The sequence below is a fragment of the Oncorhynchus tshawytscha genome, unplaced genomic scaffold (assembly GCF_018296145.1).
Source record: "Oncorhynchus tshawytscha isolate Ot180627B unplaced genomic scaffold, Otsh_v2.0 Un_contig_11002_pilon_pilon, whole genome shotgun sequence".
Classification (NCBI taxonomy): domain Eukaryota; kingdom Metazoa; phylum Chordata; class Actinopteri; order Salmoniformes; family Salmonidae; genus Oncorhynchus; species Oncorhynchus tshawytscha.
Genome location: NW_024608529.1, coordinates 43615 through 57500, shown reverse-complemented (window position 1 = coordinate 57500; position 13886 = coordinate 43615). Strand labels below are relative to the sequence as shown.

At 48.4% G+C, this 13886-nt stretch overlaps 1 protein-coding gene and 1 long non-coding RNA gene across 3 annotated transcripts in view; both read left to right on the top strand.

Moving 5' to 3' along the window:
- Window positions 1-3115, top strand: part of LOC121843598 — a 3183-nt gene extending 68 nt beyond the window's left edge. The window contains exons 1-5 of one of the 2 annotated variants that reach the window (XR_006081677.1): window positions 1-1942; window positions 2051-2226; window positions 2291-2466; window positions 2619-2794; window positions 2859-3115. The exon at window positions 1-1942 is cut by the window's left edge and continues 68 nt beyond it. This is a non-coding gene — a long non-coding RNA (uncharacterized LOC121843598). Of the gene's footprint in view, window positions 1943-2006; window positions 2227-2290; window positions 2467-2618; window positions 2795-2858 lie in introns of both variants that reach the window. The other variant, XR_006081676.1, reaches the window with a different exon arrangement.
- The window catches only part of LOC112239484 (MICAL-like protein 2), a 47036-nt gene that overhangs the window by 479 nt on the left and 32671 nt on the right, over window positions 1-13886 (top strand). Inside the window, 1 exon segment of the mRNA XM_042313326.1 lies at window positions 3123-3171. Within this exon segment, the coding sequence (XP_042169260.1) occupies window positions 3123-3171 (49 nt within the window).

Sequence of the window (13886 nt, the reverse complement as noted above, 5' to 3'; positions counted from 1 at the left end):
TCTTGATTTTTGTCTTTATGGTGACACAGCGAAACCTGTATTCACTGCAACAAAGTAGCCCTTGTATGCAACACGAAAGAAATATTATGTTGATGTTGCCTGGAGGTAGTTCCCTGTAAGTATCAGTAGCCTAACAACTTGGACATGAAAACCCTACAACTCTTACTCAACGTGGCAGTAAACATTTGTGCTTTCTTTCGATTTGTAAACTAATCCCCAAATTAAAAACGGAATTTAACACGATTTCTGAATACAACAATATCTGTATATCGGGGGAAAATCTCATCAGTGATAAAGTGTAGTCTTTTGTCAAATGTTTATTTTTTTTAAAGACACAGTAGATTACAGGTTTACAGTAAACAGTAGGGGACAGGGTAACCGTCTAAACATAACATTAACTATTTGAGATAATCAGTAGCCTGGGCAGTCTACTGTCTGAATGACAAGGCATCATTTCCACATGTTTCACTCCGGTGAATTCCGTCTAAAGACCCAAATATATATATTTTTTATAGAATCAGTGGAAAACTGGTGTGTGTCAGACTGACTCTGAGTTGCATTTTGACATTTTAATAATAGCAAAGTGAATCACTGGTCATAAGATGGAGTGACATCATTGACGCTGTCATTATGATGGTGAGGTTCTCAAGTGAAGATGTTTTTGAATGATTCTGCAAAGGAGTCGGAGCGAATGGAATGTTTGATTATATTGTGACACCACTCCACTGATTCCGCTCCAGCCATTACCACGAGCCCGTTCTCCCCAATCAAGGTGCCACCAGCCTCCTTTGGACTAGATTGTGATCCAGGGAATAATAGGAGGTAGCTTGCGTCAGTGGGGTGTGAGATCCAGGGAATAATGCCAGGTAGCTTGCATCAGTGGGGTGTGAGATCCAGGGAGTAATAGGAGGTAGCTTGCATCACTGGGGTATGAGATCCAGGGAATAATAGGAGGTAGCTTGCATCAGTGGGGTGTGAGATTCAGGGAATAATAGGAGGTAGCTTGCATCAGTGGGGTGTGAGATCCAGGGAATAATAGGAGGTAGCTTGCATCAGTGGGGTGTACCTTGCATCAGTGGGGTGTGAGATCCAGGGAATAATAGGAGGTAGCTTGCGTCAGTGGGGTGTGAGATCCAGGGAATAATAGGAGGTAGCTTGCGTCAGTGGGGTGTGAGATCCAGGGAATAATAGGAGGTAGCTTGCGTCAGTGGGGTGTGGGATCCAGGGAATAATAGGAGGTAGCTTGCGTCAGTGGGGTGTGAGATCCAGGGAATAATAGGAGGTAGCTTGCGTCAGTGGGGTGTGAGATCCAGGGAATAATAGGAGGCAGCTTGCGTCAGTGGGGTGTGAGATCCAGGGAATAATAGGAGGTAGCTTGCGTCAGTGGGGTGTGAGATCCAGGGAATAATAGGAGGTAGCTTGCGTCAGTGGGGTGTGAGATCCAGGGAATAATAGGAGGTAGCTTGCGTCAGTGGGGTGTGAGATCCAGGGAATAATAGGAGGTAGCTTGCGTCAGTGGGGTGTGAGATCCAGGGAATAATAGGAGGTAGCTTGCGTCAGTGGGGTGTGAGATCCAGGGAATAATAGGAGGTAGCTTGCGTCAGTGGGGTGTGAGATCCAGGGAATAATAGGAGGTAGCTTGCGTCAGTGGGGTGTGAGATCCAGGGAATAATAGGAGGTAGCTTGCGTCAGTGGGGTGTGAGATCCAGGGAATAATAGGAGGTAGCTTGCGTCAGTGGGGTGTGAGATCCAGGGAATAATAGGAGGTAGCTTGCGTCAGTGGGGTGTGAGATCCAGGGAATAATAGGAGGTAGCTTGCGTCAGTGGGGTGTGAGATCCAGGGAATAATAGGAGGTAGCTTGCGTCAGTGGGGTGTGAGATCCAGGGAATAATAGGAGGTAGCTTGCGTCAGTGGGGTGTGAGATCCAGGGAATAATAGGAGGTAGCTTGGGTCAGTGGGGTGTAGCTTGCATCAGTGGGGTGTGAGATCCAGGGAGTAATAGGAGGTAGCTTGCGTCAGTGGGGTGTGAGATCCAGGGAGTAATATTAGGTAGCTTGCGTCAGTGGGGTGTGAGATCCAGGGAATAATGGCAGATGGCTTGCGTCAGTGGGGTGTGAGATCCAGGGAATAATAGGAGGTAGCTTGCGTCAGTGGGGTGTGAGATCCAGGGAATAATAGGAGGTAGCTTGCGTCAGTGGGGTGTGAGATCCAGGGAATAATAGGAGGTAGCTTGCGTCAGTGGGGTGTAGCTTGCATCAGTGGGGTGTGAGATCCAGGGAGTAATAGGAGGTAGCTTGCGTCAGTGGGGTGTGAGATCCAGGGAGTAATATTAGGTAGCTTGCGTCAGTGGGGTGTGAGATCCAGGGAATAATGGCAGGTAGCTTGCGTCAGTGGGGTGTGAGATCCAGGGAATAATAGGAGGTAGCTTGCGTCAGTGGGGTGTGAGATCCAGGGAATAATAGGAGGTAGCTTGCGTCAGTGGGGTGTAGCTTGCATCAGTGGGGTGTGAGATCCAGGGAGTAATAGGAGGTAGCTTGCGTCAGTGGGGTGTGAGATCCAGGGAGTAATATTAGGTAGCTTGCGTCAGTGGGGTGTGAGATCCAGGGAATAATGGCAGGTAGCTTGCGTCAGTGGGGTGTGAGATCCAGGGAATAATAGGAGGTAGCTTGCGTCAGTGGGGTGTGAGATCCAGGGAATAATAGGAGGTAGCTTGCGTCAGTGGGGTGTGAGATCCAGGGAATAATAGGAGGTAGCTTGCGTCAGTGGGGTGTGAGATCCAGGGAATAATAGGAGGTAGCTTGCATCAGTGGGGTGTAGCTTGCATCAGTGGGGTGTGAGATCCAGGGAGTAATAGGAGGTAGCTTGCGTCAGTGGGGTGTGAGATCCAGGGAATAATGGCAGGTAGCTTGCGTCAGTGGGGTGTGAGATCCAGGGAGTAATAGGAGGTAGCTTGCGTCAGTGGGGTGTGAGATCCAGGGAGTAATAGGAGGTAGCTTGCGTCAGTGGGGTGTGAGATCCAGGGAATAATGGCAGGTAGCTTGCGTCAGTGTGGTGTGAGATCCAGGGAATAATGCCAGGTGTCAGTGGTGTGACTAACCTAATCTGTGCTTCTTCTCCTCAGTGACTTTGATTCCCTGATGAAGGAGAATGTCTATGACAACAACCACCTGGTAAGTTACTGATGAACACACACAGACGTGTGATAGCGGGATGAAAAGGCTGTGGCTCGGGTGGTTGACTACTATAGATAATACAACCAGCTGAGTCTCACCATAGACTACTATAGATTATACAACCAGCTGAGTCTCACCATAGACTACTATAGATTATACAACCAGCTGAGTCTCACTACTCCACATCATAGACTACTATAGATAATACAACCAGCTGAGTCTCACTACTCCACAACATAGACTGCTATAGATAATACAACCAGCTGAGTCTCACCATAGACGACTATAGATTATACAACCAGCTGAGTCTCACTACTCCACATCATAGACTGCTATAGATTATACAACCAGCTGAGTCTCACCATAGACTACTATAGATTATACAACCAGCTGAGTCTCACTACTCCACATCATAGACTGCTATAGATAATACAACCAGCTGAGTCTCACCATAGACGACTATAGATTATACAACCAGCTGAGTCTCACTACTCCACATCATAGACTGCTATAGATAATACAACCAGCTGAGTCTCACCATTGACGACTATAGATTATACAACCAGCTGAGTCTCACCATAGACGACTATAGATAATACAACCAGCTGAGTCTCACTACTCCACAACATAGACTACTGTAGATTATACAACCAGCTGAGTCTCACCATAGACGACTATAAATTATACAACCAGCTGAGTCTCACTACTCCAAATCATAAACTACTATAGATAATACAACCAGCTGAGTCTCACCATAGACTACGATAGATTATACAACCAGCTGAGTCTCACCATAGACTATTATAGATTATACAACCAGCTGAGTCTCACTACTCCACAACATAGACTGCTATAGATAATACAACCAGCTGAGTCTCACCATAGACGACTATAGATTATACAACCAGCTGAGTCTCACTACTCCACATCATAGACTACTATAGATAATACAACCAGCTGAGTCTCACCATAGACGACTATAGATTATACAACCAGCTGAGTCTCACTACTCCACATCATAGACTACTATAGATTATACAACCAGCTGAGTCTCACCATAGACTACTATAGATAATACAACCAGCTGAGTCTCACTACTCCACAACATAGACTGCTATAGATAATACAACCAGCTGAGTCTCACTACTCCACAACATAGACTGCTATAGATTATACAACCAGCTGAGTCTCACTACTCCACAACATAGACTGCTATAGATTATACAACCAGCTGAGTCTCACCATAGACGACTATAGATTATACAACCAGCTGAGTCTCACTACTCCACATCATAGACTGCTATAGATTATACAACCAGCTGAGTCTCACCATAGACGACTATAGATTATACAACCAGCTGAGTCTCACCATAGACTACTATAGATAATACAACCAGCTGAGTCTCACCATAGACTACTATAGATAATACAACCAGCTGAGTCTCACCATAGACAATACAGCCAGCTAAATCTCCCTACTCCTCACCATAGACTACTATAGATTATACAGCCAACTGACTGTCACTCCAGACCATAAACTCCAGCAAACTGACAACCATTTTAGCACCAATTCATTACGTAGAGTGATATATCTAGGCTTAATTAACACTCTTGCACTATACTTCTGATATAGAACTACAGTAACATTCTAGCCTCTGGATTATTCTGATATAGAACTACAGTAACATTCTATTCTCTGGATTATTCTGATATAGAACTACAGTAACATTCTAGCATCTGGATTATTCTGATATAGAACTACAGTAACATTCTATTCTCTGGATTATTCTGATATAGAACTACAGTAACATTCTAGCCTCTGGATTATTCTGATATAGAACTACAGTAACATTCTAGCATCTGGATTATTCTGATATAGAACTACAGTAACATTCTAGCATCTGGATTATTCTGATATAGAACTACAGTAACATTCTATTCTCTGGATTATTCTGATATAGAACTACAGTAACATTCTAGCCTCTGGATTATTCTGATATAGAACTACAGTAACATTCTAGCATCTGGATTATTCTGATATAGAACTACAGTAACATTCTAGCATCTGGATTATTCTGATATAGAACTACAGTAACATTCTAGCCTCATGGAAAATATTGTTATTTCGAACAACCAATGACCAACTCAGCCGTAAACCAGCTGCGTATTGAACGTTGAGATCGCCAGGTTAGCCTGGAGGTTTCCTCGGGCAGGGAGAGATTAGCCTGGAGGTTTCCTCGGGGCAGGGAGAGGTTAGCCTGGAGGTAGAGAAGGGAGAGGTTAGCCTGGAGGTTTCCTCAGGGAAGGGATAGGTTAACCTGGAGGTTTCCTCAGGGCAGGGAGAGAGAAGGGAGAGGTTAGCCTGGAGGTTTCCTCAGGACAGGGAGAGGTTAGCCTGGAGGTTTCCTCAGGACAGGGAGAGGTTAGCCTGGAGGTTTCCTCAGGACAGGGAGAGGTTAGCCTGGAGGTTTCCTCGGGACAGGGAGAGAGCAGGGAGAGGTTAGCCTGAAGGTTTCCTCGGGACAGGGAGAGGGAAAGGAGAGGTTAGCCTGGAGGTTACCTCAGAGCAGGGAGAGGTTAGCCTGGAGATTTCCTCAGAGCAGGGAGAGGTTAGCCTGGAGATTTCCTCAGAGCAGGGAGAGGTTAGCCTGGAGGTTTTCCTCAGGGCAGGGAGGGAGAGAGAGAGAAGGGAGAGGTTAGCCTGGAGTTTTCCTCAGGGCAGGGAGAGGGAAAGGAGAGGTTAGTCTGGAGGTTACCTCAGAGCAGGGAGAGGTTAGCCTGGAGTTTTCCTCAGGGCGGGGAGAGGGAAAGGAGAGGTTAGCCTGGAGGTTACCTCAGAGCAGGGAGAGGTTAGCCTGGAGATTTCCTCAGAGCAGGGAGAGGTTAGCCTGGAGGTTTCCTCAGAGCAGGGAGAGGTTAGCCTGGAGGTTTCCTCAGGGAAGGGATAGGTTTGCCTGGAGGTTTCCTCAGAGCAGGGAGAGGTTAACCTGGAGGTTTCCTCAGAGCAGGGAGAGGTTAGCCTGGAGGTTTCCTCAGGGCAGGGAGAGGTTAGCCTGGAGGTAGAGAAGGGAGAGGTTAGCCTGGAGGTTTCCTCAGGGAAGGGATAGGTTAACCTGGAGGTTTCCTCAGGACAGGGAGAGGTTAGCCTGGAGGTTTCCCCAGGACAGGGAGAGGTTAGCCTGGAGGTTTCCTCAGGACAGGGAGAGGTTAGCCTGGAGGTTTCCTCAGGACAGGGAGAGGTTTGCCTGGAGGTAGGGAAGGGAGAGGTTAACCTGGAGGTTTCCTCAGGACAGGGAGAGAGAAGGGAGAGGTTAGCCTGGAGGTTTCCTCAGAGCATGGAGAGAGAAGGGAGAGGTTAGCCTGGAGGTTTCCTCAGGACAGGGAGAGGTTAGCCTGGAGATTTCCCCAGGACAGGGATAGGTTAGCCTGGAGGTTACCTCAGAGCAGGGAGAGGTTAGCCTGGAGGTTTCCTCAGAGCAGGGAGAGGTTAACCTGGAGGTTTCCTCAGAGCAGGGAGAGGTTAGCCTGAAGGTTTCCTCAGAGCAGGGAGAGGTTAGCCTGGAGGTTTCCTCAGAGCAGGGATAGGTTAGCCTGGAGGTTTCCTCGGGGCAGGGAGAGGTTAGCCTGGAGGTAGAGAAGGGAGAGGTTAGCCTGGAGGTTTCCTCAGGACAGGGAGAGGTTAGCCTGGAGATTTCCCCAGGACAGGGAGAGGTTAGCCTGGAGGTTTCCTCAGGACAGGGAGAGGTTAGCCTGGAGGTTTCCTCAGGACAGGGAGAGGTTTGCCTGGAGGTAGGGAAGGGAGAGGTTAACCTGGAGGTTTCCTCAGGACAGGGAGAGAGAAGGGAGAGGTTAGCCTGGAGAATTCCTCGGAGCATGGAGAGAGAAGGGAGAGGTTAGCCTGGAGGTTTCCTCAGAGCAGGGAGAGAGACGGGAGAGGTTAGCCTGGATGTTTCCTCAGGGCAGGGAGAGAGAAGGGAGAGGTTGACCTGGAGGTTTCCTCAGGACAGGGAGAGAGAAGGGAGAGTTTAGCCTGGAGGATTCCTCAGGACAAGGAGAGGGAAAGGAGAGGTTAGCCTGGAGGATTCCTCAGGACAAGGAGAGGGAAAGGAGAGGTTAGCCTGGAGGTTACCTCAGAGCAGGGAGAGGTTAGCCTGGAGATTTCCTCAGAGCAGGGAGAGGTTAGCCTGGAGGTTTCCTCAGAGCAGGGAGAGGTTAGCCTGGAGGTTTTCCTCAGGGCAGGGAGAGGTTAGCCTGGAGATTTCCTCAGAGCAGGGAGAGGTTAGCCTGGAGGTTTCCTCAGAGCAGGGAGAGGTTAGCCTGGAGGTTTTCCTCAGGGCAGGGAGAGAGAGAGAAGGGAGGTTAGCCTGGAGTTTTCCTCAGGGCAGGGAGAGGGAAAGGAGAGGTTAGCCTGGAGGTTACCTCAGAGCAGGGAGAGGTTAGCCTGGAGGTTTCCTCAGAGCAGGGAGAGGTTAGCCTGGAGGTTTCCTCGGGGCAGGGAGAGGTTAGCCTGGAGGTAGAGAAGGGAGAGGTTAGCCTGGAGGTTTCCTCAGGGAAGGGATAGGTTAACCTGGAGGTTTCCTCAGGGCAGGGAGAGAGAAGGGAGAGGTTAGCCTGGAGGTTTCCTCAGGACAGGGAGAGGTTAGCCTGGAGGTTTCCTCAGGACAGGGAGAGGTTAGCCTGGAGGTTTCCTCAGGACAGGGAGAGGTTAGCCTGGAGGTTTCCTCGGGACAGGGAGAGAGCAGGGAGAGGTTAGCCTGAAGGTTTCCTCGGGACAGGGAGAGGGAAAGGAGAGGTTAGCCTGGAGGTTACCTCAGAGCAGGGAGAGGTTAGCCTGGAGATTTCCTCAGAGCAGGGAGAGGTTAGCCTGGGGATTTCCTCAGAGCAGGGAGAGGTTAGCCTGGAGGTTTTCCTTAGGGCAGGGAGGGAGAGAGAGAGAAGGGAGAGGTTAGCCTGGAGTTTTCCTCAGGGCAGGGAGAGGGAAAGGAGAGGTTAGTCTGGAGGTTACCTCAGAGCAGGGAGAGGTTAGCCTGGAGTTTTCCTCAGGGCAGGGAGAGGGAAAGGAGAGGTTAGCCTGGAGGTTACCTCAGAGCAGGGAGAGGTTAGCCTGGAGATTTCCTCAGAGCAGGGAGAGGTTAGCCTGGAGGTTTCCTCAGAGCAGGGAGAGGTTAGCCTGGAGGTTTCCTCAGGGAAGGGATAGGTTAACCTGGAGGTTTCCTCAGGGCAGGGAGAGAGAAGGGAGAGGTCAGCCTGGAGGTTTTCCCCAGGAGAGGTTAGCCTGGTGGTTTTCCCCAGGAGAGGTTAGCCTGGAGGTTTTCCTCAGGAGAGGTTAGCCTGGAGGTTTTCCTCAGGAGAGGTTAGCCTGGAGGTTTTCCTCGGGAGAGGTTAGCCTGGAGGTTTTCCCCAGGAGAGGTTAGCCTGGAGGTTTCCCTCAGGAGAGGTTAGCCTGGAGGTTTTCCCCAGGAGAGGTTAGCCTGGAGGTTTTCCCCAGGAGAGGTTAGCCTGGAGGTTTTCCCCAGGAGAGGTTAGCCTGGAGGTTTTCCCCGGGAGAGGTTAGCCTGGAGGTTTTCCCCGGGAGAGGTTAGCCTGGAGGTTTTCCCCAGGAGAGGTTAGCCTGGAGGTTTTCCTCAGGAGAGGTTAGCCTGGAGGTTTTCCTCGGGAGAGGTTAGCCTGGAGGTTTTCCTCGGGAGAGGTTAGCCTGGAGGTTTTCCTCAGGAGAGGTTAGCCTGGAGGTTTTCCTCAGGAGAGGTTAGCCTGGAGGTTTTCCTCAGGAGAGGTTAGCCTGGAGGTTTTCCTCAGGAGAGGTTAGCCTGGAGGTTTTCCTCAGGAGAGGTTAGCCTGGAGGTTTTCCCCAGGAGAGGTTAGCCTGGAGGTTTCCCTCGGGAGAGGTTAGCCTGGAGGTTTTCCCCGGGAGAGGTTAGCCTGGAGGTTTTCCCCAGGAGAGGTTAGCCTGGAGGTTTTCCCCAGGAGAGGTTAGCCTGGAGGTTTCCTCAGGGCAGGGATAGGTTAGCCTGGAGGTTTCCTCAGAGCAGGGAGAGGTTAGCCTGGAGGTTTCCTCAGGGCAGGGAGAGGTTAGCCTGGAGGTTTCCTCAGGACCGGGAGAGTGAAGGGAGAGGTTAGCCTGGAGGTTTCCTCAGGACAGGGAGAGAGCAGGGAGAGGTTAGCCTGGAGGTTTCCTCAGGACAGGGAGAGATTAACCTGGAGGTTTCCTTAGGACAGGGAGAGAGAAGGGAGAGGTTAACCTGGATTGTGTGTGTGTGTGTGTGTGTGTGTGTCATGGCTGGCCTGCCTTCAGAAGTGAAAGTTGGATCATAGTAATGTAAACAGATTTTTTTATAGCTGTGGTGATGAACTGATAACACTCAGCTGGCTTCAGACATGTTGTTCATCAAATCATGTTGTCACGGTGTACAGCTCAAATGGCACCCTATTCCCTAAATAGTGCACTAGTTTTCACCAGGGTCCGTAGGACTTGGGTCAAATGTAGTGGACTTCATAGGGAACAGGGTCCTACTTGGAACGCTGTTATGGAGGAGCTCTTCTGTCCTTCCATTCTGCTTCCATGGAGACGGTGGTCCTGGAAATGGTGTGGATGAGGGGATCATGTCCTGCTGCACACACACATACATATATACATACATACATAGTGGGGCAAAAAAGTATTTAGTCAGCCACCAATTGTGCAAGTTATCCCACTTAAAAAGATGAGAGAGGCCTGTAATTTTCATAATAGGTACACTTCAACTATAACAGACAAAATGAGAAAAAAAAATCCAGAAAATCACATTGTAGGATTTTTAATGAATTTATTTGCAAATTATCGTGGAAAATAAGTATTTGGTCACCTACAAACAAGCAAGATTTCTGGCTCCCACAGACCTGTAACTTCTTCTTTAAGAGGCTCCTCTGTGCTCCACTCGTTACCTGTATTAATGGCACCTGTTTGAAGTTATCAGTATAAAAGACATCTGTCCACAACCTCAAACAGTCACACTCCTAACTCCACTATGGCCAAGACGAAAGAGCTGTCAAAGGACACCAGAAACAAAATTGTAGACCTGCACCAGGCTGGGAAGACTGAATCTGCAATAGGTAAGCAGCTTGGTTTGAAGAAATCAACTGTGGGAGCAATTATTAGGAAATGGAAGACATACAAGACCACTGATAATCTCCCTCGATCTGGGGCTCCACGCAAGATCTCACCCCGTGGGGTCAAAATGATCACAAGAACGGTGAGCAAAAATCCCAGAACCACACGGGGGACCTAGTGAATGACCTGCAGAGAGCTGGGACCAAAGTAACAAAGCCTACCATCAGTAACACACTACGGCGCCAGGGACTCAAATCCTGCAGTGCCAGACGTGTCCCCCTGCTTCAGCCAGTACATGTCCAGGCCCGTCTGAAGTTTGCTAGAGAGCATTTGGATGATCCAGAAGAAGATTGGGAGAATGTCATATGGTCAGATGAAACCAAAATATAACTTTTTGGTAAAACTCAACTCAACTCAATCCTGAGTTGCATCCAAAGAACACACCATACCTACTGTGAAGCATGGGGATGGAAACATCATGCTTTGGGGCTGTTTTTCTGCAAAGGGACCAGGACGACTGATCCGTGTAAAGGAAAGAATGAATGGGGCCATGCATCGTGAGATTTTGAGTGTGAACCTCCTTCCATCAGCAAGGGCATTGAAGATGAAACGTGGCTGGGTCTTTCAGCATGACAATGATCCCAAACACACCACCCGGGCAACAAAGGAGTGGCTTCGTAAGAAGCATTTCAAGGTCCTGGAGTGGCCTAGCCAGTCTCCAGATCTCAACCCCATAGAAAATCTTTGGAGGGAGTTGAAAGTCCGTGTTGCCCAGCAACAGCCCCAAAACATCTCTGCTCTAGAGGAGATCTGCATGGAGGAATGGGCCAAAATACCAGCAACAGTGTGTGAAAACCTTGTGAAGACTTACAGAAAAGTTTGACCTCTGTCATTGCCAACAAAGGGTATATAACAAAGTATTGAGAGAAACTTTTGCTATTGACCAAATACTTATTTTCCACCATAATTTGCATATAAATTCATTAAAAATCCTACAATGTGATTTTCTGGATTTTTTTCTTCTCATTTTGTCTGTCATAGTTGAAGTGTACCTATGATGAAAATTACAGGCCTCTCTCATCTGTTTAAGTGGGAGAACTTGCACAATTGGTGGCTGACTAAATACTTTTTTGCCCCACTGTATATATACACACACACTTTGACTGTTGAAACCCCCGGGCTTTCCATTCTTTCTCCCAGTCATGAAGAAAGCCAGGAACATTTCTGACAGGAAAGTGAGGAATCTAACAAGAGAAATTCCCAAGAACTCCAGACTGTTGATGGTCCTGCAATGGTTTCTCTTTCTGTCCTGAATCATTGCTGGGATCTGTCCTGTTCTGTCTTGTCTGTTTTCTTTTCATACTTTTTGTTCTGGTCTAAATATGCAGCTTTAGAACCAGGCCAGCCAGCCTGCCAGGCCAGCCAGCCTGCCAGGCCAGCCAGCCAGGCCAGCTACTTCAGTTGCTCAGGCTGTATTCACACAGACAGTCCATTAAAACACTGAGACGTACATAGCAGTTACTGTAAACAAGGAGTTAACTCACATTCTACCGAGCAAATTCAGAAATTAGTGGACAGGGATTTCTCAAACACAGAAATAGTAACAAAGACATCTCTCTTTCTCACACACAAAGTCACTTTACCAGCTATTCCAGTCATGTGTGGTGTGGGAGTATTGGAATGACAACAACGCTTTGTCTCCGAGTCTCTGCTTCCATAGACCAATGGGAGTGTTGGAATGACAACAACACCTTGTCTCTGCCTCTATAGACCAATGGGAGTATTGGAATGACAACAACGCTTTGTCTCTGAGTCTCTGCCTCTATAGACCAATGGGAGTGTTGGAATGAGAACAACACCTTGTCTCTGCCTCTATAGACCAATGGGAGTGTTGGAATGAGAACCACACCTTGTCTCTGCCTCTATAGACCAATGGGAGTGTTGGAATGAGAACAACACCTTGTCTCTGCCTCTATGGACCAATGGGAGTGTTGGAATGAGAACCACACCTTGTCTCTGCCTCTATGGACCAATGGGAGTGTTGGAATGAGAACAACACCTTGTCTCTGAGTCTCTGCCACTATAGACCAATGGGAGTGTTGGAATGAGAACCACACCTTGTCTCTGAGTCTCTGCCACTATAGACCAATGGGAGTGTTGGAATGAGAACAACACCTTGTCTCTGCCTCTATAGACCAATGGGAGTGTTGGAATGAGAACAACACCTTGTCTCTGAGTCTCTGCCACTATAGACCAATGGGAGTGTTGGTATGAGAACAACACCTTGTCTCTGCCTCTATAGACCAATGGGAGTGTTGGAATGAGAACCACACCTTGTCTCTGAGTCTCTGCCACTATAGAACAGTCCCTGAGTCAGCAGATCTCCATATCTACAGTGTGTTGTAGCATGGTTCTGTCAATCTTGATAACAATATCGAAATCACATGCTTGGTAAACAACAGGTGTAGACTAACAGCTGATTGGTCCTTCCCAACAAGGCAGAGAGAAAGAACATAGACAAGTAGTACAACAGTAATCACACGTCAATAAACACACACTGAGTAACGATAACTTGGCTCTATACACACACTGAGTAATGATAACTTGGCTCTATACACACACTGAGTAACGATAACTTGGCTCTATACACACACTGAGTAATGATAACTTGGCTCTATACACACACTGGGTAACGATAACTTGGCTCTATACACACACTGGGTAACGATAACTTGGCTCTATACACACACTGGGTAACGATAACTTGGCTCTATACACACACTGGGTAACGATAACTTGGCTCTATACACACACTGGGTAACGATAACTTGGCTCTATACACACACTGGGTAACGATAACTTGGCTCTATACACACACTGGGTAACGAGTAGCAGACTGAGAACAGTAACTTGGCTCTATACACACACTGGGTAACGATAACTTGGCTCTATACACGGGGTACCAGTATTGAGTCAGTGTGTAGGGGTACGAGGTAAGGGGGTCCTATGTAGAAAGTCTGGGTAGCTGCTGGCTAACTATTTATCAGTCTTACGGCTTGGGGGAAGAAGCTGGTCAGGGTCCTGTTGGTTCCAGACTTGGTGCATCGGTACCACTTGCCGTGCAGTAGCAGACGTGAGAACAGTCTATGACTGGGGTGGCTTTAGTCTGACAATTTTTAGGGCCTTCCTCTGACACCGTCTGGTATAGAGGTCCTGGATGGCAGGAAGCTTGGCCCCAGTGATGTACTGGGCCGGCCGTACGCACTACCCTCTGTAGCGCCTTGCGGTCGGAGGCCGAGTAGTTTCCGTACCAAGCGGTGATCCAGCCAGTCAAGATGCTCTCAATGGTGCAACTGTAGAACTTTTGGAGGATCTGGGGACTCATGCCAAATATTTTCAGCCTGCTGAGGGGGAAGACGCTTTGTCCTGCCTTATTGTTCTGTGTTCCCAGGCATTTCAACCTTTAGCTCTTTGTTCCCAGGTGTACAGCCTTCTGTCTGTGTGCTACAGCCTTCTATCTCTCTGTGTGTTCCAGCCTTCTATCTCTCTGTGTGTTCCAGCCTTCTATCTCTCTGTGTGTTCCAGCCTTCTATCTCTCTGTGTGCTCCAGCCTTCTATCTGTCTG